Source organism: Bombina bombina, chromosome 2 (genome assembly GCF_027579735.1).
Source record: "Bombina bombina isolate aBomBom1 chromosome 2, aBomBom1.pri, whole genome shotgun sequence".
Lineage (NCBI taxonomy): Eukaryota > Metazoa > Chordata > Amphibia > Anura > Bombinatoridae > Bombina > Bombina bombina.
In genome coordinates this window covers 1,189,651,704-1,189,676,371 of record NC_069500.1, presented here as the reverse complement: position 1 = coordinate 1,189,676,371, position 24,668 = coordinate 1,189,651,704, and the positions used below count along the sequence as shown (strand labels likewise).

At 42.8% G+C, this 24,668-nt stretch overlaps 1 protein-coding gene across 1 annotated transcript in view; it reads right to left on the bottom strand.

The window, feature by feature from the left end:
• The window catches only part of LOC128647472 (cytochrome P450 4V2), a 469,121-nt gene that overhangs the window by 169,805 nt on the left and 274,648 nt on the right, over positions 1-24,668 (bottom strand). The window contains exon 6 of the mRNA XM_053700256.1: positions 18,708-18,834. Coding sequence (XP_053556231.1) covers positions 18,708-18,834 — 127 coding nt within the window. The remainder of the gene's footprint in view (positions 1-18,707; positions 18,835-24,668) is intronic.

Sequence of the window (24,668 nt, the reverse complement as noted above, 5' to 3'; positions counted from 1 at the left end):
TTTGTAGCATCTAAATAGAATTTTAGAGCGCGAACAACATCCAAATTGTGCAACAAACGTTCCTTCTTTGAAACTGGTTTCGGACACAGAGAAGGTACGATAATCTCCTGGTTAATGTTTTTGTTAGAAACAACTTTTGGAAGAAAACCAGGTTTAGTACGTAAAACCACCTTATCTGCATGGAACACCAGATAAGGAGGAGAACACTGCAGAGCAGATAATTCTGAAACTCTTCTAGCAGAAGAAATTGCAACTAAAAACAAAACTTTCCAAGATAATAACTTAATATCAACGGAATGTAAGGGTTCAAACGGAACCCCCTGAAGAACTGAAAGAACTAAATTGAGACTCCAAGGAGGAGTCAAAGGTTTGTAAACAGGCTTAATTCTAACCAGAGCCTGAACAAAGGCTTGAACATCTGGCACAGCTGCCAGCTTTTTGTGAAGTAACACAGACAAGGCAGAAATCTGTCCCTTCAGGGAACTTGCAGATAATCCTTTTTCCAATCCTTCTTGAAGGAAGGATAGAATCTTAGGAATCTTAACCTTGTCCCAAGGGAATCCTTTAGATTCACACCAACAGATATATTTTTTCCAAATTTTGTGGTAAATCTTTCTAGTTACAGGCTTTCTGGCCTGAACAAGAGTATCGATAACAGAATCTGAGAACCCTCGCTTCGATAAGATCAAGCGTTCAATCTCCAAGCAGTCAGCTGGAGTGAAACCAGATTCGGATGTTCGAACGGACCCTGAACAAGAAGGTCTCGTCTCAAGGTAGCTTCCAAGGTGGAGCCGATGACATATTCACCAGATCTGCATACCAAGTCCTGCGTGGCCACGCAGGAGCTATCAAGATCACCGACGCCCTCTCCTGATTGATCCTGGCTACCAGCCTGGGGATGAGAGGAAACGGCGGGAACACATAAGCTAGTTTGAAGGTCCAAGGTGCTACTAGTGCATCCACTAGAGCCGCCTTGGGATCCCTGGATCTGGACCCGTAGCAAGGAACTTTGAAGTTCTGACGAGAGGCCATCAGATCCATGTCTGGAATGCCCCACAGCTGAGTGACTTGGGCAAAGATTTCCGGATGGAGTTCCCACTCCCCCGGATGCAATGTCTGACGACTCAGAAAATCCGCTTCCCAATTTTCCACTCCTGGGATGTGGATAGCAGACAGGTGGCAGGAGTGAGACTCCGCCCATAGAATGATTTTGGTCACTTCTTCCATCGCTAGGGAACTCCTTGTTCCCCCCTGATGGTTGATGTACGCGACAGTTGTCATGTTGTCTGATTGAAACCGTATGAACTTGGCCCTCGCTAGTTGAGGCCAAGCCTTGAGAGCATTGAATATCGCTCTCAGTTCCAGAATATTTATCGGTAGAAGAGATTCTTCCCGAGACCAAAGACCCTGAGCTTTCAGGGATCCCCAGACCGCGCCCCAGCCCATCAGACTGGCGTCGGTCGTGACAATGACCCACTCTGGTCTGCGGAATGTCATCCCTTGTGACAGGTTGTCCAGGGACAGCCACCAACGGAGTGAGTCTCTGGTCCTCTGATTTACTTGTATCTTCGGAGACAAGTCTGTATAGTCCCCATTCCACTGACTGAGCATGCACAGTTGTAATGGTCTCAGATGAATGCGCGCAAAAGGAACTATGTCCATTGCCGCTACCATCAACCCGATCACTTCCATGCACTGAGCTATGGAAGGAAGAGGAACGGAATGAAGTATCCGACAAGAGTCTAGAAGTTTTGTTTTTCTGGCCTCTGTCAGAAAAATCCTCATTTCTAAGGAGTCTATTATTGTTCCCAAGAAGGGAACCCTTGTTGACGGAGATAGAGAACTCTTTTCCACGTTCACTTTCCATCCGTGAGATCTGAGAAAGGCCAGGACAATGTCCGTGTGAGCCTTTGCTTGAGGAAGGGACGACGCTTGAATCAGAATGTCGTCCAAGTAAGGTACTACAGCAATGCCCCTTGGTCTTAGCACAGCTAGAAGGGACCCTAGTACCTTTGTGAAAATCCTTGGAGCAGTGGCTAATCCGAAAGGAAGCGCCACGAACTGGTAATGCTTGTCCAGGAATGCGAACCTTAGGAACCGATGATGTTCCTTGTGGATAGGAATATGTAGATACGCATCCTTTAAATCCACCGTGGTCATGAATTGACCTTCCTGGATGGAAGGAAGAATAGTTCGAATGGTTTCCATCTTGAACGATGGAACCTTGAGAAACTTGTTTAAGATCTTGAGATCTAAGATTGGTCTGAACGTTCCCTCTTTTTTGGGAACTATGAACAGATTGGAGTAGAACCCCATCCCTTGTTCTCTTAATGGAACAGGATGAATCACTCCCATTTTTAACAGGTCTTCTACACAATGTAAGAATGCCTGTCTTTTTATGTGGTCTGAAGACAACTGAGACCTGTGGAACCTCCCCCTTGGGGGAAGTCCCTTGAATTCCATAAGATAACCTTTGGAGACTATTTCTAGCGCCCAAGGATCCAGAACATCTCTTGCCCAAGCCTGAGCGAAGAGAGAGAGTCTGCCCCCCACCAGATCCGGTCCCGGATCGGGGGCCAACATTTCATGCTGTCTTGGTAGCAGTGGCAGGTTTCTTGGCCTGCTTTCCCTTGTTCCCGCCTTGCATTGGTCTCCAAGCTGGCTTGGCTTGAGAAGTATTACCCTCTTGCTTAGAGGACGTAGCACTTTGGGCTGGTCCGTTTCTACGAAAGGGACGAAAATTAGGTTTAGTTTTCGCCTTGAAAGGCCGATCCTGAGGAAGGGCGTGGCCCTTACCCCCAGTGATATCAGAGATAATCTCTTTCAAGTCAGGGCCAAACAGCGTTTTCCCCTTGAAAGGAATGTTAAGTAGCTTGTTCTTGGAAGACGCATCAGCCGACCAAGATTTCAACCAAAGCGCTCTGCGCGCCACAATAGCAAACCCAGAATTCTTAGCCGCTAACCTAGCCAATTGCAAAGTGGCGTCTAGGGTGAAAGAATTAGCCAATTTGAGAGCATTGATTCTGTCCATAATCTCCTCATAAGGAGGAGAATCACTATCGACTGCCTTTATCAGCTCATTGAACCAGAAACATGCGGCTGTAGCGACAGGGACAATGCATGAAATTGGTTGTAGAAGGTAACCCTGCTGAACAAACATCTTTTTAAGCAAACCTTCTAATTTTTTATCCATAGGATCTTTGAAAGCACAACTATCCTCTATGGGTATAGTGGTGCGTTTGTTTAAAGTGGAAACCGCTCCCTCGACCTTGGGGACTGTCTGCCATAAGTCCTTTCTGGGGTCGACCATAGGAAACAATTTTTTAAATATGGGGGGAGGGACGAAAGGAATACCGGGCCTTTCCCATTCTTTATTAACAATGTCCGCCACCCGCTTGGGTATAGGAAAAGCTTCTGGGAGCCCCGGCACCTCTAGGAACTTGTCCATTTTACATAGTTTCTCTGGGATGACCAACTTGTCACAATCATCCAGAGTGGATAATACCTCCTTAAGCAGAATGCGGAGATGTTCCAACTTAAATTTAAATGTAATCACATCAGGTTCAGCTTGTTGAGAAATGTTCCCTGAATCAGTAATTTCTCCCTCAGACAAAACCTCCCTGGCCCCATCAGACTGGGTTAGGGGCCCTTCAGAAACATTAATATCAGCGTCGTCATGCTCTTCAGTATCTAAAACAGAGCAGTCGCGCTTACGCTGATAAGTGTTCATTTTGGCTAAAATGTTTTTGACAGAATTATCCATTACAGCCGTTAATTGTTGCATAGTAAGGAGTATTGGCGCGCTAGATGTACTAGGGGCCTCCTGAGTGGGCAAGACTCGTGTAGACGAAGGAGGGAATGATGCAGTACCATGCTTACTCCCCTCACTTGAGGAATCATCTTGGGCATCATTGTCATTGTCACATAAATCACATTTATTTAAATGAATAGGAATTCTGGCTTCCCCACATTCAGAACACAGTCTATCTGGTAGTTCAGACATGTTAAACAGGCATAAACTTGATAACAAAGTACAAAAAACGTTTTAAAATAAAACCGTTACTGTCACTTTAAATTTTAAACTGAACACACTTTATTACTGCAATTGCGAAAAAACATGAAGGAATTGTTCAAAATTCACCAAATTTTCACCACAGTGTCTTAAAGCCTTAAAAGTATTGCACACCAAATTTGGAAGCTTTAACCCTTAAAATAACGGAACCGGAGCCGTTTTGAACTTTAACCCCTTTACAGTCCCTGGTATCTGCTTTGCTGAGACCCAACCAAGCCCAAAGGGGAATACGATACCAAATGACGCCTTCAGAAAGTCTTTTCTAAGTATCAGAGCTCCTCTCACATGCGACTGCATGCCATGCCTCTCAAAAACAAGTGCGCCACACCGGCGCGAAAATGAGGCTCTGCCTATGCTTTGGGAAAGCCCCTAAAGAATAAGGTGTCTAAAACAGTGCCTGCCGATATTATTATATCAAAATACCCAGATAAAATGATTCCTCAAGGCTAAATATGTGTTAATAATGAATCGATTTAGCCCAGAAAAAGTCTACAGTCTTAATAAGCCCTTGTGAAGCCCTTATTTACGATCGTAATAAACATGGCTTACCGGATCCCATAGGGAAAATGACAGCTTCCAGCATTACATCGTCTTGTTAGAATGTGTCATACCTCAAGCAGCAAGAGACTGCTCACTGTTCCCCCAACTGAAGTTAATTGCTCTCAACAGTCCTGTGTGGAACAGCCATGGATTTTAGTGACGGTTGCTAAAATCATTTTCCTCATACAAACAGAAATCTTCATCTCTTTTCTGTTTCTGAGTAAATAGTACATACCAGCACTATTTCAAAATAACAAACTCTTGATTGAATAATAAAAACTACAGTTAAACACTAAAAAACTCTAAGCCATCTCCGTGGAGATGTTGCCTGTACAACGGCAAAGAGAATGACTGGGGTAGGCGGAGCCTAGGAGGGATCATGTGACCAGCTTTGCTGGGCTCTTTGCCATTTCCTGTTGGGGAAGAGAATATCCCCACAAGTAAGGATGACGCCGTGGACCGGACACACCTATGTTGGAGAAAGAATGCCAAGAGAATTTATGAGAAGAGCATCATGAGATGTAAATCTTCCAAACTCGATAATAAAACTTACTAGACACAGATTTACGAGCCTGCAACATAGTATTAATCACTGAGTCAGAGAAACTTCTATGACTAAGTACTAAGCGTTAAATTTCCATACCATCAAATTAATAATTTGAGTTCCTGATGGAAAAAACGAATGTTAAGATATAAGGTCTGGCCTTAATGGAAGTGACCGAGATTGGCAACTGGACATCCGAACAAGAACCATATACCAAAACCTGTGTGGCCATGCTGGAGCCACCAGCAACACAAAAGATTGCTCCCTGATGATTTTGAAAAACACTCTAAAAAGAAGAACCAGAAGCGAAAAAATATAGGCAGATTGAAAACTCCAAGGAAGTGTCAATGCATACACTGCTTCCGCCTGAGGATCCCTGGACCTGAATAGGCCCCTGGGAAGTTCCTTGTTTAGATGAGATGCCATCAGATCTATTTCTGGAAGCCCTCACATCTGAACAATTTGAAAAAAACACATCTGGGTAAAGAAACCATTCTCCCGGATGTAAAGCTTGATAAACAGAGATAATCCGCTTCCCAATTGTCTATACCTGGGAAATGGACCGCAGAAATTAGACAAGAGCTGGATTTAGCCAAAGCAAGTATCCGAGATACTTCTTTCACAGCCTAAGGACTGAGAGTCCCACCCTGATGGTTGACATACGCCACAGTTGTGACATTGTCTGTCTGAAAAACAATAAACGTCTCTTTCTTCAAAAAGAAGCCAAAACTGAAGAACTCTGAGAATGCACAGAGTTCCAAAATATCGAATGGTATTCTCGCCTCCTGAGATTTCCAAACCCCTTGTGCTGACAGAGATCCCCAGACAGCCTCCCAACCTAAAAGACTCGCGTCTGTAGTGATCATGGTCCAGGTTGAATGAACCGAAGAAACCCGTAGAACTATATGATGGTGATCTAACCACCAAGTCAAAGATAGTTGAACATTGGGATTCAAAGATATAAAAAGTGATATCCTAGAATCCCTGCACCATTAATTCAGCATAAAAAACTGTAAAGGTTTCCTATGAAAATGAGCAAAGGGAATCGAATCCAATGCTGCAGCCAAGACACCTAAAACTTCCATGCATATAGCAACTGAAGGAAATAATAGAGGCTGAAGGTTCCGACAAACGGAACCCAATAAAATTGTCACTTGTCTGTTAGAGACAAAGACATTGACACAATCTATCTGGAAAACTAAAAAAGGTGACCCTTGTCTGAGGAATCAAAGAGCTTTTGATAAAAAGATCCTCTAACCATGTCTTGAAGAAACAACAAAAGTTGAATCGTATGAGATTCCGCAGAACGAAAAGACTGAGCCAGTACCACAAGTCCAAATAGGGAAACACTGAGAACCTTGAAAAGATTCTAAGAGCTGTCGCTAGACCAGAAGGAAAAGTAACAAATTGGTAATGCTTGTCAAAAAAAGAGAATCTCAGAAAATGAAAATAATCTGAATGAAAACAGAAAATGAAGATATGCATCTATTGTATCTATTGTAAGCAAATAATGCCATCACTGACCAAAAGGCAGAATAGACCATATAAACACCATTCTAAAAGATGGTACACTTATGACAATTCAAAAAGATTTTCTATCTTTGGGACAATGAATAGTTTTGAATAAAACCCCCAAACCCTGTTCCTAAAATGGAACTGGTATAAATACCCCAGAAAACTCCAGGTCTGAGCAGCGCCTTGAGCCCCAACGGGTGACCAGCCGCGCTTCACAAGTACCCAATATATACAGGTCTGAAACACACTTCAGGAAAGTGTGAGCCTTACTGGAATAGCTGGAATATGTTAGAGAAAAAGACTTCTCACAGGCGGTTTTACCCCATTAAATTGAATGAAGAAACTCCCAATTAAAAACATGTTACTTGGGGAAGAAATAGGATTCCGTTCCTTAGTAAGAACAAAAACTAATATAAGCTTAATATTTAGTCTTAGAGCTCAATCTTGAAGCCCAGAGTAACAGTAGAAGAATTGAATCCAATTGTGAACAAAATAATTGATTACCTTGGAAAAAAAGAAATATGGAATTGAAATCAAATTAGCATTCCAAGATTGAAGTCACAAAGTTCTTCTAGCTAAAATAGCTAAAGACATAGATTAAACCTCATTTGCGAAAATATCAAAAAAATGACGACACAAAAGAAATTATTAGCATGTTGATCAACTTAACAATGCTAAACAAATCATAATCCTATACTTGTTGCACTAAAGTATCCAACCAGAAAGTTGAAGCAGTTGCAACATCAGCCAAATAATTTACAGGTCTACAAAAAGTACCTGAAAATAAATAATTTTCCTTAAATAAGATACAAGTTTCCCATCTGAAGGAAAAAAATAAATACTATTTGCTATAGGAATAGTAGTATGTTAAGCAAGAGTAGAGATAGCCCCATTAACTTGGGGAATCTTTCCTCAAAATTTAAAACTAACTGCCGGCAAAGGATACAATTTAAAAACCTTAAAGAAGGAATAAAAAATTCCCGGCCTATTCCATTCCCTAGTATCAGGAACTGGAGAAAAACCTCTGAAGAAACCACAGAAGGTTAATAAGCAGAATTTAAATGTTAGCTAGTCTTAATCAAAAGAACTAGTTACTTTAATATCCAAAATAATCAACACCTTTTCAACAAAGAACGAATGTACTCTATTTAAAAAAAAAAGTAGATTTGTTAGTGTCAATATATGATGAAGAATATTCTGAATGAGAAAAAACACCATCAGAGAAGGATAATTCAGTATGTTGTTGGTCATTTGAAACTTCATCAACTAAATGAGAAGTTTAAAAAAGACTTAACAATTGTATTAGAAGGCGGGATGGCAGACAAAGCCTTTAGAATAGAATCAGAAAAATATTCTTATAAATTCCTAAATATATCTTGTACATTAGATGTAAAAAGAATAGCAATAGATAATGCATAAATACTAATGGACTCTGCATGTAAAAGTTTATCATAATAACTTATTACAAACCATAGCTAAAGATAAACATTCATAACATTAAAATAAATTAACTTAGCTTTGGTAGGACTGATATCAGTCATCAGGAATCCCTCAGTATTTTCTGAAACAGGAACAGTTTTTGGAATATCTTGCAATATGTAATAGAAAAAACAACATATAAAGCAAAATTATCAAATTCCTTAAATGACAGTTTCAGGAATGGGAAAAAATGAAAATGAAACAAGCTTCTAGAAAACCAGAAGCAACTGAAAAGTGAAACTGAAATAATGTGAAAAAATCTGGCGCCAAGTATGACGCCCACATTTTTGGCGCCAAGTGTAACGCCCACACATTTTTGCGCCAAGAATGACGCCCATATTTTTTGGCGGCAAAAAAACATCCGCAATACACATACGTAAAAAATGACGCAATTACGTGAAAACTTTCGGCGCCAACTATGACGCCGGAAATGACGAAATGTTTGCGCCAAAAAAGTATTGCGCCAAGAATGACACAATAAATAGAAGCATTTTCTGCAGCCGCGAGCCTAACAGCCCGCAATTTTGAAAAAAAGTCAATTGAAAATTTTAAGGTAAGAAAAAATAAAATTTATATGCATTTTCCCCAAAAAAATTAAACTGACAGTCTGAATGAAGGAATACTGATTATCCCGAATCATGGCAAATATAAGTTTAAACACATATATTTAGAACTTTACATATAAAGTGCCCAACCATAGCTTTGAGTGTCATAAATAGAAATAAGATTTACTTACCCTAAGACACTCATCTACATATAGTAGATAGCCAAACCAGTACTGAAACGAGAATCAGTAGAGGTAATGGTATATAAGAGTATATCGTCAATCTGAAAAGGGAGGTAGGAGAAGAAATCTCTACGACCGATAACAGAGAACCTATGAAATAGATCCCCTAGAGGAAGACCATGGTATTCAAATAGGCAATACTCTCTTCACATCCCTCTGACATTCACTGCACTCTGAGAGGAAAACCGGGCTTCAGCCTGCTGCGAAGCGCATATCAACGTAGAATCTAGCACAAACTTACTTCACCACCTCCATGGGAGGCAAAGTTTGTAAAACTGAATTGTGGGTGTGGTGAGGGGTGTATTTATAGGCATTTTAAGGTTTGGGAAACTTTGCCCCTCCTGGTAGGAATGTATATCCCATACGTCACTAGCTCATGGACTCTTGCTAATTACATGAAAGAAATAAACATTTAACCCTTTATTGTGCAAACCGGATTGATAATAAGGCCTAAATCCGGAAAAAACACCCCCAGCACCTCGCCACAGCCCTGCTGTGGCGCCTACCTGCCCTCAGGGATTGGAAAAATTGCCCACAAACATTTACAATTCAGTGTCAACCATACTTGTAATTGGCCTCTTTTTCTGTCTCTCTCCTCCTCTCTCTTTTACTGTCTCTCTCCCCCCTCTCTCTTTTGCTGTATCTCTCCCCCCTCTCTTTTGCTGTCTCTCTTCCCCTCCTTTCTTTTGCTGTCTCTCTTCCCCTCCTCTCTTTTGCTGTCTTCTCTTCCCCTCCTCTCTTTTGCTGTCTCTCTCCCGTCTCTCTTTTGCTGTCTCTCTTCCCCTCTCTCTCTTTTGCTGTCTCTCTTCCCCTTCTCTTTTGCTGTCTCTCTCCCCCTTCTCTTTTGCTGTCTCTCTCCCCGCTCTTTTGCTGTCTCTCTCCTCCTCTCTCTTTTGCTGTCTCTCTCCCCCCTCTCTCTTTTGCTGTATCTCTCCCCCCTCTCTTTTGCTGTCTCTCTCCCCCTCTCTTTTGCTGTCTCTCTTCCCCTCCTCTCTTTTGCTGTCTCTCTTCCCCTCCTCTCTTTTGCTGTCTCTCTTCCCCTCCTCTCTTTTGCTGTCTCTCTTCCCCTCCTCTCTTTTGCTGTCTCTCTCCCCCCTCTCTTTTGCTGTCTCTCTCCCCTCTCTTTTGCTGTCTCTCCCCCCTCTCTTTTGCTGTCTCTCTTCCCCCTCTCTTTTGCTGTCTCTCTTCCCCCTCTCTTTTGCCGTCTCTCTTCCCCCTCTCTTTTGCTGTCTCTCTTCCCCCTCTCTTTTGCTGTCTCTCTTCCCCCTCTCTTTTGCTGTCTCTCTCCCCCCTCTCTTTTGCTGTCTCTCTCCCCCTCTCTTTTGCTGTCTCTCTTCCCCTCTATCTTTTGCTGTCTCTCTTCCCCTCTATCTTTTGCTGTTTCTCTCCTCCTCTCTCTTTTGCCGTCTCTCTTCCCCTCCTCTCTTTTGCCGTCTCTCTTCCCCTCCTCTCTTTTGCTGTTTCTCTCCCCCCTCTCTTTTGCTGTCTCTCTCCCGTCTCTCTTTTGCTGTCTCTCTTCCCCTCTCTCTCTTTTGCTGTCTCGCTTCCCCTCTCTCTCTTTTGCTGTCTCGCTTCCCCTCTCTCTTTTGCTGTCTCTCTCCCCCTTCTCTTTTGCTGTCTCTCTCCTCCTCTCTCTTTTGCCGTCTCTCTCCTCCTCTCTCTTTTGCCGTCTCTCTCCCCCTCTCTTTTGCTGTCTCTCTCCCCCTCCTCTATTTTGCAGTCTCTCTCCCCCCTCTCTTTTGCTGTCTCTCTCCCCCCTCTCTTTTGCTGTCTCTCTCTCCCTCTCTCTATTCACCCTCTTCTGTTCTCTCTCCCCCTTCTCCCCTCTCTCCCCTCCCCCTCTCTATCTCTCTCCCCCTCTCTCTCTCCCCCTCTCTCTCTCCCCCTCTCTCTCTCTCCCCCTCTCTATCTCTCTCCCCCTCTCTATCGCGCGGTCACGCCCCCTTCACACCGGCCACGCCCGCCGCTCACGCCCACTTCTGCCGCAGATCAGCTAGGGACTCAAAGGCCAGGTGTGTTTGTCCTCGTGCTGTCTCTACTGCGCATGACAGCTTCGGACAAACACACTTGGCCTTTTATTATATAGGATGTTTTCCAAAGGTTTCTGTTTACATGAAACAATCAAAATATCGGCATGCAGTGCCTTGCATAATAAAATTCTTTCTTAACTATCACCAAATGTCCATTTATGGTTTTTCCAACTGATCCTTTTCAATCAATGTCTTTAGGGGCGTAGTGTACCTGACAGTACACCTTGCAGATTTAGGATCGACATACAGTAAATAATGCAAAACAAAATGTTACAAATTCAACATAACTTCCCGCTGCTGACAATCCATAAACATATCTAAGTAAACACAGCGTGCCTCTCCCCCCTCACCTCCATCTCCTTGAAGAAATGTATTACTGAACCCCTGCAATGGTGAGCCATTGCCCCTGTTATCCCTCAGCCTAAACATGGTTGACATTCCTTCCACTGCATCAACATGATTTCATGTGTGTCTAATGTGTCATTCTGCATGTGGTGATACCTTTCCAGATGTAATAGACTATCAAACTGCTTTCGCCACTCCTCCACCGTTGGCACCACCCTAGTTTTCCAATGTCTCTGAATCAACATCTTTGCCCTGTTCAGCATAACTAATCTTAGAGCTATACTTTCAAGGTTACGTAATAAAAGAAACAGTAGCGTCTTGGGGCTATTCTGCAATTATTTCCCTGTCGTTATTCTGATATGTTTCAGGATCTACGCCCAGAACTGATTCAGTCTGGGGCAGTCCCCTGGTAGGAATGTATATCCCATACGTCACTAGCTCATGGACTCTTGCTAATTACATGAAAGAAATAAACATTTAACCCTTTATTGTGCAAACCGGATTGATAATAAGGCCTAAATCCGGAAAAAACACCCCCAGCACCTCGCCACAGCCCTGCTGTGGCGCCTACCTGCCCTCAGGGATTGGAAAAATTGCCCACAAACATTTACAATTCAGTGTCAACCATACTTGTAATTGGCCTCTTTTTCTGTCTCTCTCCTCCTCTCTCTTTTACTGTCTCTCTCCCCCCTCTCTCTTTTGCTGTATCTCTCCCCCCTCTCTTTTGCTGTCTCTCTTCCCCTCCTTTCTTTTGCTGTCTTCTCTTCCCCTCCTCTCTTTTGCTGTCTCTCTTCCCCCTCTCTTTTGCTGTCTCTCTTCCCCTCTATCTTTTGCTGTCTCTCTTCCCCTCTATCTTTTGCTGTCTCTCCTCCTCTCTCTTTTGCTGTCTCTCTCCTCCTCTCTCTTTTGCTGTCTCTCTCCTCCTCTCTCTTTTGCTGTCTCTCTCCCGTCTCTCTTTTGCTGTCTCTCTTCCCCTCTCTCTCTTTTGCTGTCTCTCTTCCCCTCTCTCTTTTGCTGTCTCTCTCCCCATTCTCTTTTGCTGTCTCTCTCCCCCCTCTTTTGCTGTCTCTCTCCTCCTCTCTCTTTTGCTGTATCTCTCCCCCCTCTCTCTTTTGCTGTATCTCTCCCCCCTCTCTCTTTTGCTGTCTCTCTCCCCCTCTCTTTTGCTGTCTCTCTCCCCCTTTCTTTTGCTGTCTCTCTTCCCCTCCTCTCTTTTGCTGTCTCTCTTCCCTCCTCTCTTTTGCTGTCTCTCTCCCCCCTCTCTTTTGCTGTCTCTCTCCCCCCTCTCTTTTGCTGTCTCTCTCCCCCCTCTCTTTTGCTGTCTCTCTCCCCTCTCTTTTGCTGTCTCTCTCCCCTCTCTTTTGCTGTCTCTCTTCCCCCTCTCTTTTGCTGTCTCTCTTCCCCCTCTTTTTTGCTGTCTCTCTTCCCCCTCTCTTTTGCTGTCTCTCTTCCCCCTCTCTTTTGCTGTCTCTCTTCCCCCTCTCTTTTGCTGTCTCTCTTCCCCCTCTCTTTTGCTGTCTCTCTCCCCCCTCTCTTTTGCTGTCTCTCTCCCCTCTCTTTTGCTGTCTCTCTTCCCCCTCTCTTTTGCTGTCTCTCTTCCCCCTCTTTTTTGCTGTCTCTCTTCCCCCTCTCTTTTGCTGTCTCTCTTCCCCCTCTCTTTTGCTGTCTCTCTTCCCCCTCTCTTTTGCTGTCTCTCTTCCCCCTCTCTTTTGCTGTCTCTCTCCCCCCTCTCTTTTGCTGTCTCTCTTCCCCTCTATCTTTTGCTGTTTCTCTCCTCCTCTCTCTTTTGCCGTCTCTCTTCCCCTCCTCTCTTTTGCCGTCTCTCTTCCCCTCCTCTCTTTTGCTGTTTCTCTCCCCCCTCTCTTTTGCTGTCTCTCTCCCGTCTCTCTTTTGCTGTCTCTCTCCCGTCTCTCTTTTGCCGTCTCTCTCCCGTCTCTCTTTTGCTGTCTCTCTCCCGTCTCTCTTTTGCTGTCTCTCTCCCGTCTCTCTTTTGCTGTCTCGCTTCCCCTCTCTCTCTTTTGCTGTCTCGCTTCCCCTCTCTCTCTTTTGCTGTCTCGCTTCCCCTCTCTCTTTTGCTGTCTCTCTCCCCCTTCTCTTTTGCCGTCTCTCTCCTCCTCTCTCTTTTGCCGTCTCTCTCCTCCTCTCTCTTTTGCCGTCTCTCTCCCCCTCTCTTTTGCTGTCTCTCTTCCCCTCCTCTATTTTGCAGTCTCTCTTCCTCTCTCTCTTTTGCTGTCTCTCTCCCCCCTCTCTTTTGCTGTCTCTCTCTCCCTCTCTCTATTCACCCTCTTCTGTTCTCTCTCCCCCTTCTCCCCTCTCTCCCCTCCCCCTCTCTATCTCTCTCCCCCTCTCTATCTCTCTCCCCCTCTCTCTCTCCCCCTCTCTATCTCTCTCCCCCTCTCTATCGCGCGGTCACGCCCCCTTCACACCGGCCACGCCCGCCGCTCACGCCCACTTCTGCCGCAGATCAGCTAGGGACTCAAAGGCCAGGTGTGTTTGTCCTCGTGCTGTCTCTACTGCGCATGACAGCTTCGGACAAACACACTTGGCCTTTTATTATATAGGATGTTTTCCAAAGGTTTCTGTTTACATGAAACAATCAAAATATCGGCATGCAGTGCCTTGCATAATAAAATTCTTTCTTAACTATCACCAAATGTCCATTTATGGTTTTTCCAACTGATCCTTTTCAATCAATGTCTTTAGGGGCGTAGTGTACCTGACAGTACACCTTGCAGATTTAGGATCGACATACAGTAAATAATGCAAAACAAAATGTTACAAATTCAACATAACTTCCCGCTGCTGACAATCCATAAACATATCTAAGTAAACACAGCGTGCCTCTCCCCCCTCACCTCCATCTCCTTGAAGAAATGTATTACTGAACCCCTGCAATGGTGAGCCATTGCCCCTGTTATCCCTCAGCCTAAACATGGTTGACATTCCTTCCACTGCATCAACATGATTTCATGTGTGTCTAATGTGTCATTCTGCATGTGGTGATACCTTTCCAGATGTAATAGACTATCAAACTGCTTTCGCCACTCCTCCACCGTTGGCACCACCCTAGTTTTCCAATGTCTCTGAATCAACATCTTTGCCCTGTTCAGCATAACTAATCTTAGAGCTATACTTTCAAGGTTACGTAATAAAAGAAACAGTAGCGTCTTGGGGCTATTCTGCAATTATTTCCCTGTCGTTATTCTGATATGTTTCAGGATCTACGCCCAGAACTGATTCAGTCTGGGGCAGTCCCACTAAACATGTGTAAGAGTACCCTCACCCCCACACTCCCTCCAGCACTTCCCCAAGGCTTGTCTTATATATGTGTTTCAACCTACTAGGAGTGAGGTACCACATAGATAAAAATTTATAGCTGTATTCTTGTACCCTGGTTGAGATTGAAGATCTTTTTGTAGTCTGAAATGCTGTCAGCCAGTCTTGTAAGTCAATGTCTGTGTGTAGCTCCTTCTCCCAAGCTCTGATGTATGAGGGTTATGTTTGTGCATTCTCTATTAAAAGTAATTTGTATAAGAGGGAGATTGCATGTTTTGTAGGTGTTTCGCGTAAGTAAATAGTTTCAAATGGGGTAGTCTGTCTGGTAAAGCTATGTTTTTGCTTGTGCGTCATTAAGAAGTGGCTCAGCTGTGAGTGTGCCAGCTAATTCATACTGATGCCAGGCACGCTCTCTTTGATTTTTTTCAAAGGATTTCAATTTGCCCCCTTCAACCAATGCCAAGAGTGTCCGCTCCCTAAAGGTTATTTTGTGGTTAAGACTTGTTTCTTTATAATTCCAGGGCATTGCAGGGTTCTGGTATTTGAGTGTCAGTGGGGAGACGTGGGAGGATATATTCGTTGAGGTGTTCATAAGTTTGTCCCAATTAGCAAAGAAATCTATAAACAGTGGATACTCGGTAACAACTAATGGTCTGTCCTTCCTTAACAGCCAGGCTATTTCTCTGGCGTTCCCAATACCTAGTATGGAGCAGTCCAGCTGCACCCATGTGTTGTTGTGGTCATTACAGCACCAATCCAACAGTTCGTGTAAGGTAATAACTTGTTTGTATACTTTTATGTTGGGCAGCCCAAGTCCTCTGTCCCTAGGTAAGTAAAGTGTTTTCTTTGTGATTCTAGGTCTAATTCCCCCCCAAATATACTGTTCTATTATACATTGGATTTTATGAAGGTAGTGTGGTGGCAGGGGTATGGGGGTGGTCTGTAGTAAATATAAGAGCCTTGGTAGTACATTCATCTTGATGACGTTGACCCTGCCTAGCCACGATATTGGTGTTCCAATTGGACAGGTCCACTACTAGATTGGTCTCTAATCTTTTGTAATTGGCTTGGAAAATCTCCTGTTGGTCTGGTGATATGTAGATGTCTAGGTATTTCATTTTTGTGTCCTGTTTTTTGAGGGGGCATTCCCGTAATGTCTGGTTGAGTAGTTCTGTGTCACATGTGATATTCAGTAATTCAGACTTTTAAAGGTTCAGTTGGAAGTTTGATACTTTCCCGAAAGCTTTGAAAATCTCTAGCGCTCTGTGCAGTGATGTGTCAATATTTGTCAGGGTGAGCAGAATGTCATCTGCGTATAACGCTAACTTGTAATTACAAGTTGCGGTGGCGATCCCTGTTACTAGGCTGTCATTACAATTTTTTTGGGCTAAAGCCTCTATGGTGATCGCAAAAAAGTATAGAAGAAAGGGGACAACCCTGTCTCGTACCGTTTCTAATGGCAAATTTCTCCGAAAAGAGTCCTTTCACCTTAACTCGTGCTGTGGGGTTCTGGTAAAGAGTGAAAATTAATTTTATGAAAGTGTCGCTGAATTTCATTTTATATAGGACGGATTTGAGGAATTGCCAATGTACCCTGTCAAACGCTTTCTCAGCGTCCGTGGAGACCAGGGCCATGGGTATGTTGTGTAATTGGGCATACTACATTAATTGAATTGTCCATAGGGTGTTGTCCCGGGCCTCCCGGCCGGGGACAAGTCCCACTTGGTCTGGATGTATCAGACTGGGAAGGTATTTATTGACTTTGGTGGTTAAAATGTTTACAAATATTTTAATGTTCGAATTTAATGGGGAAATAGGTCTATAACTTTCTGGCCTATCCGGCGTCTTCCCTGGTTTGGGAAGCACCAAAATGTGCGCTTCCAGCATGTTGTTTGTGAATCCCCCTTCCCTGAGTAACGAGTTAAATAGGGTGGTCAAAGGGGCCAACATATGATGTAAATATGTCTTGTAGTACTTTATGCTTAGACCGTCTGGACCTGGGCTCTTGCCATTAGACATATTTGTAATAGCTGTCTTAATCTCTTCAGGTGGTATTGGTGAGTCTAGTTGCTCAGTGTCATCCTGATTTAGTGCGTTAAGTTGTATGTCAGATAAGAATCTATCAATATCATCCTGCCTGTGGTCGTTCTGGATGTTGTACAATGCCCTGTAGTACTGTCAAAAGGTCTCAGCGATTTGTATACTGTCTTTGTGTGTTTGGCCTGTCAAGTCGGTCATCGAGTGAATGTGGGTGTCTAACTGTTTTCTTCTAAGAGCCTTTGCTAGCGAAGAGCCCGTTTTGTCATTGATATCAAAGTATCGCTGTTGCAACCTGGTTGCTTTCCTCTGGTATTCCCTTGTTGAGTTCTTGTTTGGCATTAGTCAGTCTTTCTAGTGTGTCTATTGAGTCAGGTTTATTTTTGAGTTCTGACTCCCAGTATCTAATTTGGGAGGTTATCAAGTTCACAAATTGCCTATTATTCGTAGTCTCTCTAGCCTTATGTCTTATAAACTCCCCCCTCAACACACATTTATGGGCCTCCCATAGCATAGAGGGTGAAAGGTTTCCTATGGTGTTTTCTCTGAAATAGTGACCTATGACAGTTCCAATCTCTGATTGAATCAGCAGGAGATTTTTTTATTTTAATTTAATATTAGGGTTTTTTTAAATGTAAATTTAGATATTTTTATCATGTAAACATAGGGCTTTTTATTTTGGGTAAATTTTATTACTTTTTAAAGGTAGTCTTTTGTTATTTTATTTAATTGTAGTTAATTGGACTTGATTTAGGTGTTAGTTTAGGGGGCTTAGTGATTAGATTGATACTTTGCGTTGTGGGGGGTTGGCGGTTTAGTGGTTAATTAGGTAGTTTAAGTTGTGGAGGGTTGGCGGTTTAGAGGTTAATAGTGTTAATAGGTAGACTGCGTTATGGGGGTTGGCGGATTAGGGGTTAATAGTGTAATTAGATACTTTGCGATTTGAGGGTTGACAGATTAGGGGATTAATACATTTATTAGTTATTGCGGTGGGGGGGATGGTGGTTGACAGGTACATATTGCGCATGCGTTTGGTGTTTGTTAAGACTTCCAGGGAGTTACGGTGCTCATATACTCAGCGCAAGCTGCGTCTGCCTATGTGTTGCGTGGTGAATATGGAGTAACATTTCTCCATTTTCGACGTGTAAGTCCTTGCGCTGAATATGTGATACCAACTTGCGACGCCGGTTATATGTTAGTTTAAGGGGGTAAAAATAGTGGGCGACGGGTAAAATATAGTCACCGCATACAAATGCATATGTGATCGCTAGTATATGTGATCACTAGTTTTACAAAATAATTGGCGACACCAGCTTTGCGGGCGGTGCCGCATATGTGATCGGACCTGTGAAGTTACAAATGAGAGGGCACTGATTGGCTAAAATTCAAGTCTGTCAAAAAAACTGAAATAAGGGAGCAGTCTGCAAAAGGCTTAGATACAAGTTAATCACAGAGATAAAAAGTATATAAATATAATCATGTTGGTTATGCAAAACTGGAGAATGGGTAATAAAGGGATTATATATCTTTTTAAACAATAACAATTCATAAAAATCAATAAGCAGTACCAAATGATACAATAAAGGATCATGCTTTAAACTTATGGGAGTATTTTTATGTGTGCATATTCGTTAAAACAGTACAGGTATTGTCTAATTGTATTCATTTTAATATATTTATCAATAGCTATTTTATATATTAACATATGTTGTGACTCAGTTTAGATGTCTTTGGCCAAATGCTGTAACTAACTCAATTTTGTTAGTAATCTAGCTGTGTGCATGCAAGAGACTGCCACACTTTCTATGTGCTGCGTGTATATATAGTGTATATATAACTAACACATATTCACTTGACAATATACTCCTTCATATTCAAAATAAATCTTGCACAACTTCAGTACTTTCATAAAGTAACAATAAAGCATATATCTGAAAAATTAAGGCATTTTAAACGGAGTAGGTAAAGTAACTTTCTGTGATGTCATCTGATGCATTTCATACCCTCATGGTGCGCTCTCTCTCTCTCACTCTCTCTATATATATTGAATTCTACACAAAATAATGAAAATATCATACCTACCTTGTCAGTAAATGAATGAAGAATTTTTAGGCTTTTGTCATGCTCTTTTCCAATATTCAGTCGATGAAACACAAAGTCAGGCCACAACCAGGGCATTTTCTGCCGACGGTGTACCATATCACTCATCCTGAAAACATTAAAATCCTTATTAGTTATGCTAAAATATATTCCCATTATGACAGGTTATATAAATAATGGTATTATGCAAGTTTAATTCCGTCAAATATTTACTGATCACATGCATACTCAAGAAGACACAAATTCAAGATGAACTACATAAAGTGTATAAAGAATGCATAAACGTCACGGCTGGGGGGGAAACAATGATTCGTTCTTTTAAGAATATTCATCTGTCAATCAATTTGCCAAAATGCCGGGCGGGAGAGATAAGCTCATCGTCGGAGCGCTAAAAAGGTAAAGATTTTAAAAAAATAATAAAATCTGAAAAAATTGATGAATTAAACCTACCATCATTTTGCAAAGTTTATCCAATGCCGTGGGGCAGTTGAGTGAAGTAGACTTTCACTTTAAAATTATATTCTCTATCTAAATCATGAAAGAACATTTTTGGGTTTCATGTCCCTTTAAGATGGTGGTCAGGAGTGTGTGGAGGGAAGAGAGCTGTTTGGGAGGGATCAAGGAAGTGTCAGGTGGGAGGGTAATATACCTGTATTAAAACAAATTATGCTTACCACATAATTTTCTTTTCTTCAGATGGAAAAAGTCCACAGCTGCATTCATTACTTTTGGGAATTCAGAACCTGGCCACCAGGAGGCGGCAAAGACACCCCAGCCAAAGGCTTAAATACCTCCCCCACTTCTCTCATTCCCCAGTAATTCTGCATAGGGAACAAGAAACAGTAGAAGAATATCAGGGTGAAAAGGTGCCAGAAGAACAAAAATAAGACACCCCAAAAAAAAAATATGGACGGGGAGCTGTGGACTCTTTCCATCTGAAGAAATGAAAAATATCAGGTAAGCATAATTTATGTTTTTCTTCATAAATAGAAAGAGTCCACAGCTGCATTCATTACTTTTGGGAAAACAATACCCAAGCAATAGAGGACACTGAATGCAAAAACGGGAGGGTACAAGAGGTGGCCCATTCTGAAGGTATCAGGCCTGAAAACCACTACCCAACAAAATCCTGCTTTGTCAGAAGCCGAGAACAACTATGAAAAAAAGGAAAAAGCCCAAGGACACTGACCCGCAGATAGTCCACAAGCCTTGCTAGAGTCCACAGGAACAACACTCAGCTGAGTCAACAGCCTCCAAGAGACACAGTCGCCCAGCAGTCGGTCTCCAAACACAACCATTACTAAAGAAAGGGAACAAACTACCGTATTCTTCCACAAATAAGAAAAGACACAGAGAAAACATGATTGTACATGTAAAGCGCGGCTAATCCCCCTTAAGGGACTCAAGGTGCTGCTCATTTTATCAACCTCGAAAGGAGGAAAAGCTGAGTAGAGCTTGCCGGGGATCGAACTTGCAACCCTCAGTTTGCTACAGTGCAGAGTAGCCCCAGTGCATTAGTATGTGTCAGGTATTCCACCTTAAACTGACTTGTGTGAATAACTTCCAATACCACCTTTATTCATTAGACCAACCTACCTACTCTATATCACCTGTCTTCTAACCTTAGACAAGTGCTTAGGTATTGAGTGTTATAGGAGTAACATAGTTGCTCTCTCTACTTTATCCTAAACTATTTTGGATTACAAATTACTGTTCTAATCTCCTTTATCTACTGAGATATTTCAAGCATCCTAAACAATAGGAAACTTTCCAATCATTAAACTGCCTGCAGCACAGGATCTTTACAAACTGGGACACTGATTCCCACTTCATGCTGTCTCCCACAAGCTGCAGCAATCATCTCCTCTCAAAGGAAACAGTTGTGCTACAATACCAAACCTCTGCTCTTTTGTTTGTCACAGTCACTGTAACTAAGTCTGCCGCTGACTATTTACATTAAAGGCTCTAAGGAATAACAACCTGTAATTGAGTTCCAGTTTCCATACAGCCGCTCTGTCTCTTACCTGATTGAATTGCTTCACTGTTGCCTGTCAGCTGCAGATCAGAAACTCTCCTCTCACTGAAAATAACTGCAAGCAAAGTGTCCTGAGGTTGTGGTAAGCATGAACATGTTCTAATTTGTATATATGTGAAGTTTCTCATCACTGTAATTCGTTACTCACCTGGTATATAATTACAAGAGGCACTGTTCAGTTACTCAGGACTGACTGCTTAATTATATATATAGCTCTTCCTCAGAGAGAGACATTCTTCTGATTTATTTCTGAGATCATAACCAGGTTCATACCGGAATATAAATCAACTGTATCTTACCAAAACTTCACTGTGAGCTAGTTGATTTTCTTCCTGATAAGATAAATCTCAGCTCCATTGAGACATTTTATAACAGTTTCGCAGCTGCAGATCCAAACAACTGTCTTTCATCAGTTGAAACCTAACAGTATGTTGATCTAGCTGTCCAGCTAGCATAAGGAACTCCAGAAAAAAAAAACTAAAAAGGGCACAAGAACAGAGCAAAAAACCTGAGAACTGGGTCAGGCTAACAGAGACCCAACTGAATAGAAACAAGGGGAGGCAACGCCCAGACCCCTGAAATACAGAAACCACGGGATAAGGGCGGGAGTCTGAAACAGAGAGAGGATCTTCCCCTAACAGTGCAAACGCACTCTAGAAAGCCACTGAAGACAAAGGTCCCCAAGTCGCAAAAAGGTAGCTCAGAATACCGAAATATTCAGAAACGAAACCTCGTGCAGCAAGCTCAGATAGGTCTGACGAACAACACCTGAAGCAAAAACACTGCACGCTGTAGTCATCTAAAAATTACTCAAACTTAAATACTTGCAGGGCAAGTACAAATCAGATGAAGATAGGATCCTTCAGATTGCTAAGTATCTACTAACCAGCGGATTACATCGCAGGCTATCTAAGAGCCGCCAGTCCTTCCCACAAATCTTGAACGTGGAGAAAGGAGAAACCTCAGAGGCTTACTGTACCTCAAATGCACAAGGATGAAATAGCTGAGCAACAGATCTCAGATCCTGCTCCAACACCGGATTAGCCCAAATGGCAGACATGTCTGATAGACAGGGTGACAGAAAGACCCCAACCACAAGCCCCCAGGGAATGGAAAGAAAAAAGGGGGACTCACCCACCCCTACAAAGCTTGGCCTTAAACCACTACCCAACAAAACCCTGCTTCGTCCAAAGCCGAAAACATTGAAGGAAAAAGCCCCAAGTACACTGACCCGCAGATAGTCCAGAAGCCTAGCTTGAGACCGCAAAATCAGACTCAACTGAGCCAACAGGAGACACCGTCACCCAGCGGTCAGCCCCCAACCACACACCCCTTACTAGCAAAGGGAACACCAGCCCAAAACTCCCAAAGGGAAAGGGCAAGAAAAAAATTAAAGGAAATCAAAAGGACACCACAAAATTCCATAAAGGAAGACCCCCAGAACGAGCCCAGCTCATAAAGACCCAAATGGGTCTACGACAAATAAGGGGAGGCAACGCCCAGACTAACAATAACACAAGGTCTAGGACCGGGAATCCGAACAGCGATCCTTACTCTCAACGTCGAGTGGAAACGACAACTAAAGACTTATCTTAGAATACTGAAGTATTCAACATAAATACGTGTAGCAGACCCAGACAAGGTAAACAGCCGGGTCAAGAACATGCAGCTGTCATCAGGACGACCCAAGAGAGAATACTTACCAAGAAGTAAAAAGCGGCTAAACAAGATATCAAATTGTAAAAACTGCAAGTCAGAGGGCACCCTCTCGGCAATCACAGCCAAACAAATAGGTCCCAAAAGGGGAGAAGCATAGAACCTCAACTAGGCCCATTACACCACCAAGGAATAACAATCTCAGGACCTACTCCCAGCTGGGCCAGCCCAAGCGTCAGTGTGTCCGAAAACAGGGGAACAGAAGAACCCCAACACCCGCTCACAAAAGAGCGGAGAAAAATGGCTCAGCCATTCCACAGAGCCCGGGAACCTCCCTGAAACTCCATAAAGACAGTCGACAGGGCCGAAGACCCAGAAGAGTCTAACAAAGGCCCATCTTGACGCGGAGCCAGCAAGACAGCAGATAGAACAGAACAACCCAGAGAGCATGCCTCTCTCCAAATAGGTTAAACCCTCTGTTCCATCCCCTGAATCTAGGAAAAGTCCTAAAACAAGGCCTCCATAGGAGAACAAGCCCCCCTAAGAAAAAGGGGGCCATTAGAGACAGAGCACCTGCCCATGAGACAACGCCTCAGGCTGAATCAGAGAGCACTCTCCAACGCAGCTGAACCTGGAAGGAATCCCCTGAAAACTTAGCGCACAGACAGGGTGCATTAGCTGAAGCGGTTACCCTATAATCCTTTGCCTGCAGAACCGCAAAGCCATCAGGTTACTTCAGCAAACCGTCCAGGGGAAACTGTTCATTGAGCATAGGCAAAGCCAAAGAGTAGCAGTCCCCAGGAAATCTGGCCAACCGTGACCAGATCTATTAGCCAGACTAAAGGTCATAGCCCAAATTCCCGGAAAAGGAGAACCCCAAACCAGCCCTAGGTCCTGAAAAGACCGATAACAACCCGCAACAGGATCCACAAGGGAAAACGCTGAGCAAAAGCCTCAGCACCCGGAAGAATCAGGGTGATGATAGGTTCGAACCCCCCAATTGTTTAAAACAAACAATATCCCAGAAATGTAAACAACCCGTCTGATATATAAAGCAGACCCACAGGGAGATATTAATGTAATATCCAGGAGAACCCAAAGAACAATAACACCTTGCAAGTCCCGACCCAAGGAAGAGACCACCCCAAGCCGAAGTCCAACGCTCCAAAGGAGCTAAGGCATCTCGAACCAGGACACTAGAGCCCATAGGCGTTCGACTGCCACAAGGCGTGCAAAGCAAGGGAATACCACAAGGACAAGGTCCCTCGATCAAAAGCTAGTCTCCACCTCACCATACGAGACAAAGGAGTACCTAAAACCAAGAATGTAGAACATTCCCAGGTCCAGGAAAAATCCCAAGCAGAGTCCAAAAGAACTCTCTTGACAGGAAATTCAGGTCCCCAAAGGAGACCCAACTCATATGGAGGAACGAACAAAAACCAAAGGGTCTCAAAGAAGAGAGCAACCATCTCCCAAAAGAAAACCCAGGGCCCCATAAGGAGACCTAACCCACATGGAGAAGTCCAAGGTCTCACTGACAAGAGAGTATGGGGGGAATGGGATAGTGCTGCAAAAGCTCAGAGTCAATATACTTGAATTAATAGTTTGATAAGTTTAAATGGGTAAGTGTATATGGCTTTTGTCGTATAGATGAGCACTAGTATTCGTCCTAATTAGGAAAAGGGGTGTGTAAAATTCTTAGAGAGGTGATAAACCTGAACTTAAGGTATCTAGAATTTTTGATATAACCACAATAGTCTACTTCGCAAGTGCAATTTAACCTTAATATGGGCATGAGATACAATCCTAGAAGGTGGTCCTAATGTTAGGTTAAAATGTTGCCAAATATCGAGTAAAGATGAAACACTGGGGAAATGTCAATCAAGTGGCATAAAGTACATTGAATCAAAACTTATTTGCTCAGAAATAATATTGATTAATAACCAGAGAATAAGTTCCTCCCACAGAACTAATTTTGTATTAAAACTTGTTTAATATTATACAAATGAGAACATTTAATATAAAAACATTTAATGTAAAAAATAGGTTTGAAATCGTCCACATTTAAAACCAAATAAAAACAATAAATCCTATGAGTGATGCCGGCATCTAAACAGTTATAAATCTTGGATCAGATTATAAGTGTATATTGTATCTTTATCGCTTTATATACACAGAGTGACTTGATACTTATTAAGTGTGTTGGATAAAATGTATTGGATTATTATCTCAAAAAATAGATTATCACAAGT